The sequence below is a fragment of the Columba livia genome, chromosome 3 (assembly GCF_036013475.1).
Source record: "Columba livia isolate bColLiv1 breed racing homer chromosome 3, bColLiv1.pat.W.v2, whole genome shotgun sequence".
In the NCBI taxonomy this organism is placed as follows: domain Eukaryota; kingdom Metazoa; phylum Chordata; class Aves; order Columbiformes; family Columbidae; genus Columba; species Columba livia.
Genome location: NC_088604.1, coordinates 46,064,615 through 46,082,398, shown reverse-complemented (window position 1 = coordinate 46,082,398; position 17,784 = coordinate 46,064,615). Strand labels below are relative to the sequence as shown.

At 40.4% G+C, this 17,784-nt stretch overlaps 1 protein-coding gene across 4 annotated transcripts in view; it reads right to left on the bottom strand.

Annotated features, from left to right (window-relative positions):
* Window positions 1-644: 644 nt before the first annotated feature.
* Window positions 645-17,784, bottom strand: part of LIN28B (lin-28 homolog B) — a 100,639-nt gene continuing 83,499 nt past the window's right edge. For all 4 annotated transcript variants that reach the window (XM_065056605.1, XM_065056606.1, XM_021297239.2 and 1 more), the window contains one exon: window positions 645-5,736. In XM_065056605.1, coding sequence (XP_064912677.1) covers window positions 5,367-5,736 — 370 coding nt within the window. In that variant the 3' untranslated portion in view covers window positions 645-5,366. The remainder of the gene's footprint in view (window positions 5,737-17,784) is intronic.

Here is a 17,784-nt window from a genome sequence, read left to right as displayed (position 1 = left end):
TAGAGACTGTTGCAATACAGGGCTCTACATATAGGGGATGAATAGCAATATTTAAAAGAGGCACTGAAACTACCATATACATGCCCTCAAATATTTTAATACACAATGATGAGCTAACACTATCTGATTCACTAATACACTTCATGTAATTTAGAGATGGAATTTCAAGGTAATGGTTGATGACAGCATTTTCATTTCTAAAGAGTAACAACTTTTCAAATAATTTAAAACCAGCATGTAATAGATACATACAAGATTACAGATTATGGAAGAAGTAATAAAGATGGGATGAGACTTAAATACTAAAAGGTTTTCATCCCAGAGAATAACCCAAATGTCTGATAACTTTAAAGTCCAGTGTATTCTTACAGAGAGTAAGTACAAAAGCTGTAATCTTGGAGTTTTATTTTGATAGCTGAATAGAGTTTGGGGTGCAATTTCTGCAGCATTGTTAGTATGATCCAGGTGTGCACTAATAATTTATTTCTCCCTCCCCCCCTACAACAGCTTACATAACTAAAATTAAATTTTCCGAAGATAACAGCCTAAAACTAAGTGAAGGTAGGTGCATATGAAAAGGCTGCCCAGTGACTGTACAGTGCTTTTTTTATAATGCAAATAAAGAAAATACTGAAGGCCCGCTGTAAATGCCAACGTTATATGTTTTATTTTCAATCAAGTAATTCTTTTAAACCTCACAATATCCATGACTGACAGGAAAAAAAGACATTAGGCATGAAATGAGAATATAAAATACATGATATGTAGAAAGGCAATCAGTGCTTTAGTCCCTCAAGACAGTAAACAGGTGAATTTACCTTCAAAACTTCAGCTGTCTTTTTTAAAAACATAAAATTCAAGTGATTTTTCTTTTATTTCACCTTGTAAACAACATACAAGTCAAAATGGACAATGAGGTAATCTATACTACAGAAGATAATTTAAAAACACTAGATAAGACACAGTATTAAAGACATATAGAAATCAGTGTTCACTTTGGTCTCTAGTATGGTTATTGTTATTATTACCACAAGCAACACATACTAGTTTAAGCCAGTCTGGTGATGTTTGTCAGCCAGTTGTTTCTTAACTTAGTAATCCAAGAGGTAGTCAAAACCATTATCTTCCATAAAGATGGTTGCTCTTACATTTGGTTCAACGACAATGGTAGCAAATACCTTGGTACTTTTCAACATTCTCATAAAAAACACTCCCAAAGCTGCTAACATACAGCTCTGGTTTAGTATAAAAAAAGAAGCGTGTGTTCATAGATCAACCTCTTGTTAACAGTCAACAGTTGTAACAGGGGTAACACAACCAACGGATCTTAAAGAAGAGGCTGTTGATATACTAAAGCAAAATAAGATCGATGCATTTAACAAGGCTCTGCTTATTTCTAAAACAATACTCAAATCTCATTAAGACTTCTAGAAAATTAAAATCAGTGCATCTGCACATGTACATATCTTCCCAATTACTTTTATATCTAGCACAGGGGAATACATATATAATTTTATGATAAACATTTCTTACAGATAAATTAATTAAATTAAATTTAAGACTCGATGAGATTTCCCATGTTCTTTTATAATTCTTCTTACAAAGAATGTTACAAGATCTATAAACACTTTGTGGGGCTCTATTCACAAAACTAAGTATGACTAAGCAGGAACTCCAGGATAACACTGGTGCAGAGTAAAACTGGGCTGAAAGAGCTGGCCTACAACGGGAAGAGGCAGGACCAAATGTGGTGTTTGGCACTCCCTGAAAGCTGGCTAAAAGCAAAACATTGCCAATGGTATTACAGTGCCAGATTTACCATCAGCTTATGCAAAAAGTTATTTGGCTCTGCCTCCAAATACAAGTTTTCTTCAAGGCCTAACTTTTGCAGGCGTGTAAATAAATGCCATGACCTCTCCTTGGGGACAGTAACAAAATACTTCACAACATCCCTTTCGATTAAATCAAATTGAGTATTCTGGAGCGGGGGAATGGGAGGGAGAGATATTCTTGTTCCAGGTTTAACCTTATCTCCGGTATTGTTAAGAGAAAAATACATCTCTCTGAGCAGATATTTGAACTATTTCTACTCAAACGAATTTTATTGTGAAGCATTCTGGCAAGGACAGGCTGGTGAATAGGGGAAATCTAGGCTGAGCCAATGCTGCAGAATATTAATTTCATCCTTGGACATGAAGGAAGAATCCTAAACTCAGTCTGTGCCTCTTCCTTTAAAGGGTTCTTTGCTTATTTGGAGCAGCCTATTGAAGGAGTATAACTAGATTTTTTTTTTTCTGCTGCAGCCCAGTGCTAAGTAGTTACCTGCCCCAGCTTGTGCTGCTATATGTTTAACTTAGGCGTGTACACTTTTCTCTCTTCTGGAGATGTATCTATTTTCATGAACAGTGCCCATAATCCTTTAGACAGGAAAATAAAAACTTCAAAGAAATGTTTGGAAACGTCTCATCATTTCAAATGGATGCTTCATCTTAAACAAGTATTTGCCATAATGTATGCAGTGGTGAACTATCAGTTACATATTTAGTACAGATAAAAACTATGTACCATAAATCAACAGCCACCTTTAAGGCTAGAGCAGCACAAAGGTGTGTTTATGCAGTAAATATGAGGTAGCATTTTGCTGTAAACAGAGTAATAATTTTATTGTCACCTATGTAAACAAAGTGGACCTCGTCCCCCATCCCTCACCTCCCAGAAAAGCCAAGCACCAGTAACTCCGACTGGAAGTCAGTGGGAGCTGTTGGTTGCACAGCATCTCTGAAAACTCAGACCCTGTGAACGTAAAGACACAAATGCTCACATAAGCAGCTAGTACAGAATACCACTTCATCATTTCACAGGAACTTATAATACAAAAGGCTGAGATCTGATTATCAGAAATGTAGGTCTATGTCAACTCAGAGGTAGTTACTAATATCAGCACATAATACTTATATAGAGATAAAAAGGTCTAAGACTATTTGGTTTGTTCTGAGTAAGCAGGTCTGTAGACTATTCTGTAAAAAAACTCCAACATTACGTGGTATATTCCCTGAGCAAAGTTCTTTGTCCTGAGTATGTTATGTAATAGTGATAACATTCTAATATATAAAAATAAAACCTTAAGCTTTCAACAATAAGATAGGGTTTGGTATGTGCTCTTAGCAGTTCAGTCTGACTTCGGTGCACACACTGGTTTCAAACAGCACCAATAAAAAATCTGCACGTTGAAAATATCACCTTATCTCAGCTCTGAACTTCTTACATATAAACAGGGAATGACCAGTTTTCAAATCCACAATTGCCTATTTCTATAAGGAACTTTGGTTTAAATTTTCAAAGTGACCTAAGTTTTGCATCTTTGCTGTTTAACCTGGTTTTTACACCGGCTAGAAGGTTACGCAATGCCACTTTGATTTGTCTACATAATTTAAATAAGTTTACTATCCTTACATAAGGCAAGGAAGTTCTTCTCTATAGATATATCACATTCAATATCGTCAAAGGTAAGCTTTGCATTAGCATATTGAGAACTTCAGTATAAACCATTGAGATTCTCGCAAACACTGGCAAAGAATTCACACAAAATAGTTTTCTTCAAATCATGCCCTTCACTGAGGCGTCTGATTACTACCTGTTTACTGAAGCAGCAGCAGCAGCAACAGTAAAAGTCTCATCTGGCAGGAGAAGTGGGAAGGGGGAGGCCGCGTAATGAGCCAGCTGCATACCTGTTGTAACTATCGGCTGCGAAAGAGTCACCACGGGTAGGACTTTGGCTCGCCGCAGCCTTTTTCTTCAGTTTGATTATCCGAGCTTAAACCTACCTGACTCTTTCAAGCTTTAATAGCCTGTGTTTATTGCCAATGTTAAGGATTATACAGGTTTCTCTAATTAACTTACATCCGCAATGGGATTTGTCAAAGTATGTTATCTTACGTATGACTTGGTAATTCAGAAGTTACAAATGGAAAGTGACTTGAAGTTTTGATAGGCTCCAACTCTATTAACCCCGAGCAAGGGCTGCAGCCCAGGGAGTCTCACTCTGAGGCCACCAATCTTTCTCCTATTTAATGCAGAAGTGTGTGGTCCCCGTGCACGCTCAACCAGAGCTGGTCAGCAACAGTCTCCAGTTCACTAGAAGCTGATGATGCCCAGGGCTTCTGGCAAATTTGCAGGTGCCCTCAGCAAGGCTTGTCTGCAGCAGGCACCTGTCCTTCTTGACTACACACGTGCCGTATCACCAGCAAGGGAGACTGGCTGAGCAACTGCAAGCAGCCATCTGCCTTTACTCTTAAGACTCTATTTAGCCCAGGATCTCATTAGCTTTGCATTTTGCTTTCTTTAAAACCAAAACAGAAGGCAACAACAAAAATCCCTAGGGAGTTCTCTCTGTGGCATTTCAACAGAAAACATGGGGGAAATCCCTTCAAATTGAGGGGCACTACTCGGGACCAAGAGAAATTGCTGCTGCTGCTGCTACTACTGCCACCAAGGTCCCTTAAATGTTCACAGAATACAAAAGGTTAAACAGGATGGTATCCTGATAACACTCAAAAGGGTCTGTTAGGTAACCACTTATACATTCTCCCCTACACAACAGTCATCTAAATTACAGTTACAACCATATTAATTTAACAAAACATTTTGAGAAACCAGCACAGAAACTACACATTCATTGTCTTTTTCTGGAGCCTCAAACTCCTTGTCAACAAAGGATGGTGGCAATGAGAGCCGTGTTGAGTAATGACACTGCCCTGAACAGGCACAGGGAAGGGAGGGATTTGATACTTTTTGGAGATGAGAAAGAAAATTACTAAAATTGATGGTATGGGGGATGTCTTAGTATCTTTAGTACCATATGGCAGCTTCAAAATTTGAAAGCATCCTTTGGTTCACAACAGAAGTAATGGTCTTAATCTCAGTTCTGTGTGTGGTTTTTCAGGTTTGGTTTGTTTTAAAATGAGATTTCTTGGGTTTTCTTGTTTGCTTTTTGTGGAATGCATTTGGAAATAGGTTCTAGGAATGAGTTCAGAAACATTTGTGGATACTGTGCCTATTGCTTCACAGTAACGTCTTGTGGGAGCTGGAGAGTGGTCTGATGGAAAAAATATATATTTTTAGATATGTACACATACACACACGCGCGTGCACACTCATACACACACATACAGAAGGTAAAACGTAATGCACCCTGCTCAAATGTATTTTGCTTGGAGTGATTTGTCTATCAAAGAAAAAAAATTCACAGTTCCTCAACAGTAGTTAAAATTCCAGGTCAGCTACTGATAATGACATTATTTCCCCTGTACTTGCATGAGGTAGACATCCCAAGAGGATAAAGAAAAAGGAAAGTTATGACAAACAGTTTAAGTTTTTTTCCTTTTCTGAACAGAAGGCCCCTTTCTGCTCAGTTCTTCGGGCGATACAGACAACTTACTCGACGAAGCCTCCTGCGGTGACCTGCCCGAGCACTCCGAGATCTCCGACCTGCCCTCCTGAGAGTACGATGGAGACGAGTACCCGTGCGTTCCTCCCCCTTCCTTCGGGAAAGCAGAAGTGGAAGGCTGCGGTTCGGCTTCGTGTCTTCCCTGAGAACTAGTGGGCTGCTGCGAGACAGTTTTGTGGGGGCAGTTCGCCACCATGTGCATGATGCTCTGACAGTAATGGCACTTCTTTGGCTGTGGAGGTAGACTACATTCTTTCGCGTGGTGGTCGAGGCCACCGCAGTTGTAGCATCTAAAAAAAAAAAAGACAGCTCGTTATAAAATGCAGCATCAAACAGCAAGATTTGCTACATCAGGTAAGCTCAGTGTGCACAGACTTTGTGGGTGAAACGGCAGAGACTTCTGCACCGATAACCCACTGCCACGGGCTGTGGTAATTTGAGGTTGTGCTGTTTGTGTGTGTGTGTTTGTCTTTGTTTTGTGTTTGTTTTTTTTTTTGTTTTTCCGTCCCACCTTTGTCGCACCGGTGCCAAAACCCACGCTGTGCTTGGTGCCGAGAGCTGCCTCCCCGGGGGGTCTCGGCTCTCCCCCGCCTCCCGGGCCCGGCCCGGCCCCGCTAGAGGGCACCAGATACTCGCGCATCCCGCCGCAGCGAGCACCCCCGTTCCCCGAGGTGTTCACAGCGTTCAAACGCTGCGGGCACCCGCGCTCCAAGGCCTGAGAGGTCGAACGCCCCAAAGCGGGGCGAGGGGACGAAGCGACGCAGCAGCAACCGCGGCCTCCTCACCGCTTCGTTCTGCCCGTGCCCGTCGCCGGGTCTGGGCCATGGCGAAACGTGCGGAGAGATGCTGGGGATGCGGTGCCAGGTCACCCGACACTTCGCCTCCTCCAGCTCAGCTGAGGCACAGAGTGAAGGGGTGTGGGCCAAACTTTTCCATTGCAGCGGGTTTGTCATGGCACTTAACGGTTTCGATTGAAAAGAAAATAAATACAGCCCCGACAAGAGTCGTAAAACAGGGTTGGTTTATTTTCAAAGTTCCCAAACCGCGTGTGAGTGGCTGTGCCCCAGGACGCCACCTGCAAGAGGACACGGCTGCCCCAGAGCCATGGGCCACAGCCGCCTCCGCCATGTCACACGGGCAAGGCCTCCCTGGCTCCCAAAACCACTAAAATCCACTAAATACTCTTCTGTAGACCTCGTTAGCCAGAGGAGTCCTGAAGAAACCTCCAGCAATTCCTTACTGAATCCTCTTGCTTTGTAACACCAGCCCTTGCATTACGTTATTCTAACACGATACAAAGAAATAATTATACTCCTTTGGCCTAAGTGACCCTATGCCACTCATGTTCACCACTGAGCTTTCTATTTTGGATATTTTTCTATAGTTTCTGTTTCTCTGTTTTATAAAACTCACACTGAATGCACAGTCTATTTTATGATAATCTAACATTTAGAAAACAACTGCACAATTACTTAGGCCTATTGGAGTCAACTGAAGGATTTAAAAATACTGTAACTACGTGTACAAAACAGTGTAATATGTTCTGGCTCGGGCCCACATAAAAATATTTTAAATGTTGAGATTCCTGGAAAGCAACAAGGCGCTATTTCAGCTAGTATTTAGTGGTAACTACTAGTCTATACAAACCCAAGAAGTTTAGTCCACGCAAAGCTGCGTGCACAGCTGGAGTCTCACCTACAGAATTTGCTTTACCTTCCAAAGAAATGCTCTTAACAAAATCTGTGTAATTTTTAAAAAGGTTGCAAAATGGCTGTAAACATTTGCAAATCCATTCCAAGAAACAATCCCTCAGCACTTCCCTCTTCGTATCACTTCTTCAGTATTAGCAAGATACTAACCATATCTTTGTTTCAACAGACAAATCAAAGAACAGTGTATAAGTTGCCCATGGCATGCTGTCATGTCCTACAAGACTGACTTATAATTTAGAGAATTTAAATGATGAGCAGAACTTCATTATCCTTTCAGAAAACATTGTGATTAAATTGTCATATCTTCCCTGAAAATTAATAAGAAACAAGGAAACAAACGCATTATACTGAACTCTGCACTTTGATGACAACTGCAATAACATTCTAGGTAAACTGGTTCCATTTCTGTCACCACTGCACTGAAGCTTTATGTGGAATTTGAAGACTATACTTACACTAGGCTGTCTGCACATACTATAAAACATCACAGGAAGAGACACAGAACATGAAGTTTCCCTTGAACCAAGAAGAAAATAACATGTACAAGCCCCATTGTCATTTAGTATTGATTTCCCTAGCACGAACATAATAAATATGATGTAAAATACCAACATCCTAAGAAGAAAACATCAAGCTTTTTCCCCCTATAACAAAAAAAAATAAATTAAGGTACTAAATATCCATCTGACTACTTTTTTCCAAATGTTTTCAAATTAGCAACCCTCACTTAACAGTAACATTCAGTCTTTTTAACTGACATTCAGCTATGTTTCCCCAACAAGCTTTCTAAACACTTTCTGGATAAAATAGTAAGGAAGTATAACTCGCAATTAGAAAAACAAAAGGACAGTAACAACAAAAACTCTCAAGTGTTTTACTTCCCCCCGCCTCCAATAAATACGTTTAAGATTTCACAGATGTGGTATTTATTATAATTTAGGTTATATTAAATAATGATATTTATTATTACTTTCTTCATCAGTTTCTAGCAATACACTTGTTCCTGGGCTAAGTATAGTATAACACAATATAACATGAGTGTGCAGACATTCTGAAAATTGTGCATTTTATCTTAATTCAGAATACAGAATTTTATAGCTGTGAATGCATCTTGCTTCCTTTCCTTCATATCACATGTATTTAGAGTGGTTTAAAAAAGAAAAAAGTTTGAAAATAGATTAAAGGGCCTGAGTAGCAGGGCGGCCATGGACAGATCAATTTAATCAGTCACTATGGTATGCACTGTGTTATCCAATTCAGTGAACCATTTCACCTCACCAATTGACCACGAACCTGCTGTCAGGGCCCCTGCTTCCACTCAAGAGGCCTCCATCACCTTTTGCATACATATTTATCAATACATCCTACTTGCAAAATATTGTAATTCCCTGCATTTATTCAAATCGCCGCTAAAACGTCACCATAAAAGCAAACTCTATCACAAGCGGTTGTGATTAAACTATGATTTAGCTTTTCAGGAACGTTTTTTGTTACCAACCAACTCAAACATCTGGCTAAAGTGTCGCATTAGAATATATATGTGCCAGCCGGGGTGTGCCTGGACTTAAACAGGAGGGTGGTATTTATTCAGTTCTTTTAACGATTTATTCATTCCTTGTCAATCACTCTTACCAGGAGAACAGATCACACCCCGCTCTGAAATGCCTTCCCTCTCAAGGGATTTACACCAAAATGGAAATGGTCAGCCACCTCAGAGCTCACAAATGATACCACATGGCATCATCCATGCATATTAAGGTATGGTATTATTAACCCTTTTGTCCAAGATGCTTCGACTCTTTCCTCCTTTCTGCTGCATATACTTATGTTACAACATAATGAAACCTGATAGCACATGATATGCGCACACAAGCTTACACATCTACATCACTATAGATCTATAGAACGTACAAGCTGACTCCTGCTAAGAAAATTAGCAGATTCTCTTTTGAGTACATTCTCAGAAACTCTAGATTAGTCCAATTATAACAAGTATTTCTTCACTTTGGAAGCACAGGGAAATAATGTATGTTAGCTTAAAAACAACACAGAAGTTTATATGTAAATTACATCATGAGATGAATAAACCACAAAAAGCCTTTAAAAGTGCAATTATAGTAAAAGTAACCCTTACAAAAAAAGTGACAGCAAGAAGGATTTGTTAAAATAGAGCTGTCTTTCTCACAGTAGCTTCCCATGATTTACTACGTAGCTTCAGGCTCAAATAACAATGCAACAGAGTAAATAAAGAGACAGCAATCATCCTAACGGGGAATCCTTTCTTCACTACAGCACTGACAGGAAGGCGAATCAGGGCGATTTTTTGATATGAAAAAGATGAACATTTTAATAAAGGAACACTTTGAGGAACTTGCCTAGCACTATATTTCAAAATTTTCAAGAAAACAGTAACAATAATACCTACTAAGGAAGACAGAAGAGAGCATATAGCAATGTTAAAAAACACTTCTAAATTCTCCTTCACTATGGTTTGTGATTGCACAGAACCATACATACTAAAAAATGTGAACAAGTAAGAAGCATACGGATTCCAACATAAATTATGTTGTATTAATTGCAATAAACTCATGACTGAAATTCATTAGAAGTACTTGATTTCACAAGCAAATGCAAAATAAAATACTCTCTACTGCTTTTTTCCTTGTCCCAGCAGTCAGCTCCTAGTGAGGATGCACATCCTAGGCCTGGTCCTTTTAAAATGACAATACCCCTGCCTTGCAAATACCCTCGCCACAACAACAGCTCCTGAGCTAAGCAGTAAGGAGGGTAAGGACAACTGCTTGCTTCTTCATGCTGCTTTATAATATGATTTAGATGATAATCCAATAGATATGACAAGTAGAGAATCATTTGTGTGACTCCACACTATTATCTGTTGAGAGAAAAAGCTTTAAAATTACCATGATGACTTTTTCGGGGCGGGGGGTGAGGGGGCGAGGGAGGAAGGGAGGGGTTAACATCTAACAGGGATTCTAAAGGGAAGAAAGGCAGTATAATCAGAGGAAGACTAAAATAATTCACCAGGATATTCCCCACACCAACTCCTCTTTTGTTTTTTCCTTTCTGAATGCTATCAGACAACAAAAAAATGCATCTTGGCTAACAGCGCTTTATCTAGCAATGGCAAGGTATTCTAACAGCATGTGCAAGTGTGATGTTTTTATGATATTCTGAATGCCAGTTAAAGCATAAAGGAAATGTTTTAAACTGTACCTAAATGTGCTGTCTTTTTTAGTAATTTCTTTCAAACATACCTGAAGAAAGGCCAGTTCTTGCAGACAGAACACACAGCAGACCGCTTTCACCACCTATCTATCCACAATCTAACAGAAATTTGGTTCTTGGACAAACTTAACATGTTTTACTCTTCAAGGGCTTCAGTGGCTTGTTTTGAGAAGCAGGCTGTGGGGCTCTGGGAGGGGACGCTTGGTGGCTGGTGGCTGTGAACACGGAAAAGCTCAGGGAGGTGTGTGCTTGCTCAGGCACCACCTGGGACAAGTGAGAACCATCTCCAACACCTCCGCAGTGCTGAGAGAGGCTTCTGGGCTGTCGTGGATCTTTTAATTTCAAATTGTCTTTGAGATAAGTACAAGTATATTTTAATTGATTACTTAAATATTCCATTAGCCAAATTCTGTATATCAAATTTGTCACAGCAGTGCTCCAAAGACTGACAGGATCACAGGTGATTGCTGCTAAACAGGCACCTCTTGTATATTACTGTATTATAAAAGGACTAATCACTTCAACTTAATACAGGTATAACATCAGAACCCTTCTTGCTAAGAACCCTACCCTTAACAAAAATAGAAAAACCTGAGTATTTTTTGAAAGAGGCCATTACCCTTATGCCCTATAGCAGCACATGCAGACCTCATCCTTTTAGAACAATAAATGCTGAAACTAAATATGAAGCTGCAGTCGCTGCAACTTAAAATCAGGTAGCAGCTGTCCCTGCAAAGTAAGAAAGTTTGGTCGGCTGCCAGGGCAACAAGCAGCAGGAGCAGCAGGAGCAGCAGCAGCGCGTAGCAGGGGGGAGCGGGAGGCAGTGGGCACCCCCAGGCACCTCACTCCTGCTGGACACCAGCTCCCCTGGCATTTCACCCCTTCCTCTGTGGCTTTTATCAGGGGATTCCCTTGCAGGCATTACTTTAGGAGGCTTCTTCCACTCCACCCCCTCCCAGCGGGGAATTAACCTGCAGAAACGCGGCCCAGCTTTTCGTTTTTAAAGGATGAAAACCCACTGGTGAGTCAACGAGACAGACACAAGATGCACGGAACGTCCATGCTCTGCCTGTGCCCTCCGGGAGGGAAACTGATGGAATGTTTCTGCTCACATGCACATTGCTCGGTTTTATGCCATTTTGCTTATCAATCTTGAGTTCTTAAGCCGTAGCTGAATGCAGGTAATTTTGAAAACACTCTAGTAAGGTATTAGTATGCAAAATACTGAAATAATAATGAAAAAATAATTTGAAGTCAAGTGAAATTATCTTGTTAGATAAACTAGAAAATGGAACATTTAGCATCTTCATCAGAGCATTTACGGTGTGCCCAGCAAGCAGGGTCACACTAAGGCAAAAAACTTCACTAGCACCCTTATTTATCAATCTGTGGGAAAAAAAATCAGTTTAATTTTGAAACTGTAATTATTTTTAGCCAAGTATGTTGGAAAATGGTGTATTATCAATTCAGAAAGCAGCACACCAGCGCCACACTTAGATTCTGGGCGTATTTGCTATCCTGAACCCCTCATTCACGTGAAACACTGTGCAGAGGCGACATGCTGGGAAAGTTAATTGCAGGCTGTTGTTCTTCAGTAAAATTCGCTTTGAAAATTTCCTGTGCTTTACTAGCTTTTTTGAGATTAACAGAAATATCATAGTCTAAAAAAAACCCAACACAAAACCCAAAACAACAACAAAAAAAAAAAGAAAAAGAAAAAAAGAAAGATGTAATGAAAATGCTGATCTATCTATTTCTCTTTCAAATCCTACAACAAATGATAACGCACCAGAGATCGGAGACTTTCAATTTTGTGAGGAAAAACAAGGTCCCTCCATTTCTTTAAGCTCTCCTTCTTCCATCTTACAGATAGCCCCAGCCCGCTGACACAAACCTGCTGTCTGCAAGGCTTCCAATAACACAAGGTCGAATATTGATGATGTTTACTCTTGTTACAAATAAATAAATAAAAATGCTCTGTTGTAAACTCAGCAGATTGATTTAGAACTAACCACAGAAAACTAGTCAATCTATTTTCCCTGGTGTATCACAGGAGTAATATCAATAGGTTACGGTCTTTTGTTGCTTGAGTTTCCCCTCCCCCTCACCCCCCAACAAAGAAGCTGACAAACAACGTGGGGCATTTGTCTGATAAATCAGGCCTGTTGGGATACTATTTAGCTTAAGTTTGTAAGGAAATGAATTTGTTTAAAATTTGCCAATACAATTTTACTGGATCGTAGATTTTTTTTTGAGAACCAAGAACAACAATGAAACAGAAAGTTGGTTCAAAATGCATAAAATGCAGTCTTTTTTCTCCACAAAAATGGAAAGGACTACACAGACAGCAGCTCTTAAAAAATAACCTCGACGATGTCGCTTCCATTCTTTCTTCCTTTCCGTGAAACCTCCTCTCTGCTATCCACTCAGCCCTCTTTACAGCCATGGAGGAAAATTATTTTTCACATAATCACATAAAAATCCTTACGAAATGCATCCTCATGGAGTAACATTTTGGATGTACTTTCATTGGTTACAATAAAAGGGTTTTCTTTATATTGAGAGTTAAAGACTCCTGAAATAACAATTTACAAAGCAAGGTCTTTTTTTCTAAATAACATAAAAGATGGTTTTGCTCCAATAGTATCAATATGGCTTGAAAAGAATGTGTATATTTTAACGGCTTTAACCCATCCAGATAAAGCAGATACAAGATCAGTGATGGAATAAGTAATTTATGTTTTAATCAGTCCTATAGCATGCATTTCAAACATGAAATGCTATACCATGACTTCAAGTGAGTCTACTACTATAAATCTTTTTGCATTATGAAACCACACATACACAAATATTCACAACCACAAATCTCCCTTGTAAGACTTAATTTCTGTGTGAATATTCTTAAACAAACAAACAAAACACCAACAAACATGAAAAACCCCAAACAATCCCATTAAAACAGTTCTGTATGCAGTACTTCTAAAACCAATAAGTATTTTCCAGAGTTCATGTTGGTGGGAAGGCTGCCAATAAAGATTTGCTCTGGGTATTGCTGCAGTGAGCACCCACATCCGCAGCCCTGTTGCCCAAGTTATAATAACTGGGGTGCAGCGCTGGGCAGGCGTGGGGCTGGACACAACTACGTAGACCCAGTTTGTCTGTGTTTGAAACCACTCCTGGGTGCCCCTGTTTACAGAAGCATAGTTCAGTAACACCAGACGCCTTCACAGGGGTGGCTTGAGCCTCCTGGCCATGTGGATAAGGATGCGTGCTGCATAAAACTGGCTCAACACTTTCTGGGTCAGTGAGGTGCTGCTCATGAGCTAAGAGGCACGCCTGACCTTATCTGCCTTGCAACAGAGCCGGTTCTAGGGTTTCTACATCCACTCATCAGCTAATCCACAGATGAGATAAAAGAGCGGTAGGTAACTGGAATTTGTTGTTAAAAATTGCCGTTTCCCTTTTGTTCCTTATTTTGTCACTAAGGTTAGCAACAAATACAAGTAACACCAAACAGGAAGCAGCAAATGGCATCCTGGCAGTTGCTGGAGCGCTGAAGCAAGCAGTGGTGGAGGAAGAGGAGGAGGAGAAAGCCTGCTATGGAAATTCATAACGTGTTCTTCTTCCCCAAATACCAGTTTAGAGTCATATGATTTCAGGTATCCCTTATAAGTCAGTATCATGCACCAAGTTTCAGAAATACCTAGTGACAGGAGTACAGGCTTGGATCCTGGCCTTGAAATGCATTCTCCAAAATGTAATAGAATGACTTACATTAATATAGGTTTCACAAGTGATAAGGATTGCAGGATTTGACCAGTAACTCACATCTTCATTTCATTCTTCAGAAATAAAGGACAGTTACTGTCTGACACACTCACTATGAGCTATCTCTATGGGGATTCTTTCCAGAGCTCATGGAGTTGATAAGAGTATGTCATGTCACATGAAATACACACAAGGCTTCCTTTCCCAACTGTGTAACAAAAGGACATCAAACTTGGTGGCTGGTTTTCCTTGAAATAGCACTTACAAGTTCACAGGTTCAATACCTGCACAAAAAATTCAGCCATTCAGATGCTCTATAACCACATTTCACTGGCAAGGGAAATCTGTATCACTCTGATGCACTGAGAAAGAAAGCAGTCAGTTCCTAATTCACTGTTCCAAACTTGCATCTTAACATGTCTAAAATGGACTATCTCCATATATTGACATTATTACTAAATGGCTGTGTTCAGCATTTTCTATAACACATTTTTCAGAGGCTTTCAACATCTTACAGAAAAAGTTAATTTTGAAATTTTTCACATCAAAATACCGAAGCAACAGTAAAGCGTGAAAAGAGGATTTCAGCTGCAACAGGATTAAGCCTCATATGTTAAAGCTTTTAATTCCCACCTGAGGCAGGTATTTCTGTTGTCCCACACTGCCCGAACTCTGAGAATTAAAAATGAAGTAGGGCCATTTTCTACTACTCCGCCCTATCTCACCACCAGAATTATCTGTATTGTTAATTATCTCTAGAATTATGTACATAAAAATAGAAACCATATTTGTGCACATAAAACCAACATTGTTTATTCAAAATTTCCTGCCTCTTTTTTCTTAGTTTGACCACAGGAGGGCAAATATCATGCACAGGTTTAATATGCCTTTCTCTGAATTCTATTAGTTCTGTATACAATTAAAAATAATGAAACATAACTGAAATAATTTCCCTGGATGTGGTAAACTAGATCACTTTATCCCTCTTGGTTTTGATTATGTAGATTAAGTTTGATTATGTAGATTAAGTGGTATCACTCCAGTAAAATTATAACAATGGGGTTAATATATTGCATCCTCCCAGAAACAGAGTATCTTAATGGTCTTAATTCTGCTCTCAGTTACATGGGTGTAAATGCAGAGCAATTCTGATTACCTCCTTAAGCTTTTTCTCCATTAACTTTGTTAATGTAGCTGAGAAAAAAAATTCTCACTAGGTATGATACTGAAGAGTCACACTGCGGCAGGCAAGGCTGGTTGCAGAGGTCTGGCTGAGACAAGCTGCGAGGCAACGCAGCAACGCAGGCCAAACACCCTCCGTTCCACCTGTAAATCTGCGTTTGCTGGTTGATGTAAGACTTGAAAGCATAACACAGAATAAATCACAAAGTCAAAAAAAAAAGAAAACCAAAGAATTATGGCCAAGGTAGAAGAGTGATGTGTTTGACTCTTCTGCCCATTAATGCTCAGCCATTCAGGTTAAATAAAATGAATGAACAATTTCAAAAGAAAGGAAGTTTATAGGCCAAGGATCAATTTTCCTGGCATGACGGATGAACTCTGCATCAGGAGATCTAGATAAAACAGGAACCCTAGACTTAAAATATTTGAAAGCAAAGAACCATTCAGATAAGGGCACCCCAGTCGTGATCAATGCAAAGGGACAGCAGGTTACGAGTCAGACACTCAGTGCACTGACCAAAGAAAAATGCAATGGATATGCTGACTGAGCACAGCACAACCAGCTATCTGTGGTTTTGATCAGAAATTTATACCCAAGCCAAAACTTCAATTATGGGAGCCCTGAATCTACAGTTTTGAAAGCAGTCACAAAACAGAAGAGAGATTAATATCAGCATTGTGTCTGTGCCTTAACAATTCATCTATACTTGAAACCAAACAACCCTCCAGTTATCCAGTAGCACTCACTGTGCAAGGCAGGAAAACTGGACGTTAAGAATGGAATCGCAGAGAAGCACAAAGCGCAACATGTTCTTAATGCAAGCCCTAAGGTTACTGTTGATGGATCAGACCCCTGGCTGGTGGAAGAAGACACGTGTGTCTCTACAGCCACTTATGCACAGGGCAGCACAGTCCTGAACTTCTGTAGGGGGAATGGTTAATTTGTTGTTATCCTATTTTAGAGGGCAAATACCAACTTCTGGCAAAATAAAGGATTACTCAGTTACAGTGGTAGCCTGTCTCTGATCCCAGGCTCTGGGGGCAGGTTACAAAAAAAGGAAAGGTGACTGGAACTGCAGTGGTTAGGAATTGAATGTATAACATGTCGAATCCATAGGACTTCATTAGCCCTGACTGAAACCTAGTTTCCTCCTGTTATTATTGGCCATACCACTACGAGGTTATGGAGACAACTCTTAGTATTCATCAAACAGTTAATTATTCCAGTGGCAGATCTTCTGCAGGAAAAATTGAGAGCATCCTTCTCCCACAAGACCTTAAAATACCATAGCTGAATCATCCTGGGCAGCGGATTTGAACTCACAGCTAAACAGAGAACTGATCTATGCTTTTTGCCATTCTGGATAAACGCCCATTGTTGGGTAGCAGGAGCAGGGAGCTGGCTGGCAGGCAGAGTGAGGGAGCCTGGCTGCTCAGCACCAGCCCGAAGCAGAACCCCTACCCCTGGCTCAGCATCCTCCATTTGCGTGAACCCTTCCTCACAGCTGCTCTTGAGGGGTGGCATGCAGATGCTCAATCAGTGCAATAACAAATTGTATCTGTGTCAGTTGTAGGTATCTCTATTACTGCACCATTGTAAAAACCACACCACCAACCTTAGGAGCTGCTGTAGGCTTTGTAGCTGAACTCTTCTCCCTGTACTACCCAGAGCCCCCACTGCCTGTGCTCTTCAGGCACAGTCTCCTCCCCCACATCCTCGTGCTGCTTCCAACCTTGGATGTAATCCTCCTGGAAATGGCCAGTGACCCCTGCTCCCCAGATGAGAAACCCCTGTCTCTTACCTAGTGTCTCCTAATCTTTCTTCAAAAGGCTGAACAACAACCAGCTGGAGATCACAGCAACCTCCTGGCTGAGGGAAGACTTGCATTCAAACCTGTCTTTCACACTGAGCAAGTTACGTGGTGGACTCTCAGGGACCTTTTGTGTAGGCTGAAGTGTGCTCACTGGCTTGGGCCACAGAGGTGAGGAGCCAACCTGATAATTTTGTGGGGCTCAGCTGTAAGCTAGAACACCAAGTTGCTGACTGTCTAGTAGAAACCCCAATTGACACAAGACACAGACAGCAAGTAAATTCACATTTTGAGGCTCCTGGCAGTACTCAAACATTAAATCTAGGAACCCAACACCATGTGTGTCATTGAAAATAGTAATACCTGAACAGTTTTAGCCACAGAAGACAACAGACCAGACCTTTAAATACCTGACACTTCCTACACTATTCCTGGATACTTCCATGAACAAACCAATTGTTTATTAAACCAGCCTCACTCTTGAAAACCTGGAAGGCCAGAAAAAATGGCTCCTAAATCAAGATGCCTCTGGTTCTCCTCCTTACAAACCTTCTAATTCTAAATATTCAAAATACTTGAAAATACTCATTTCCAAATAACCACGGAGTAGAGGGAGACT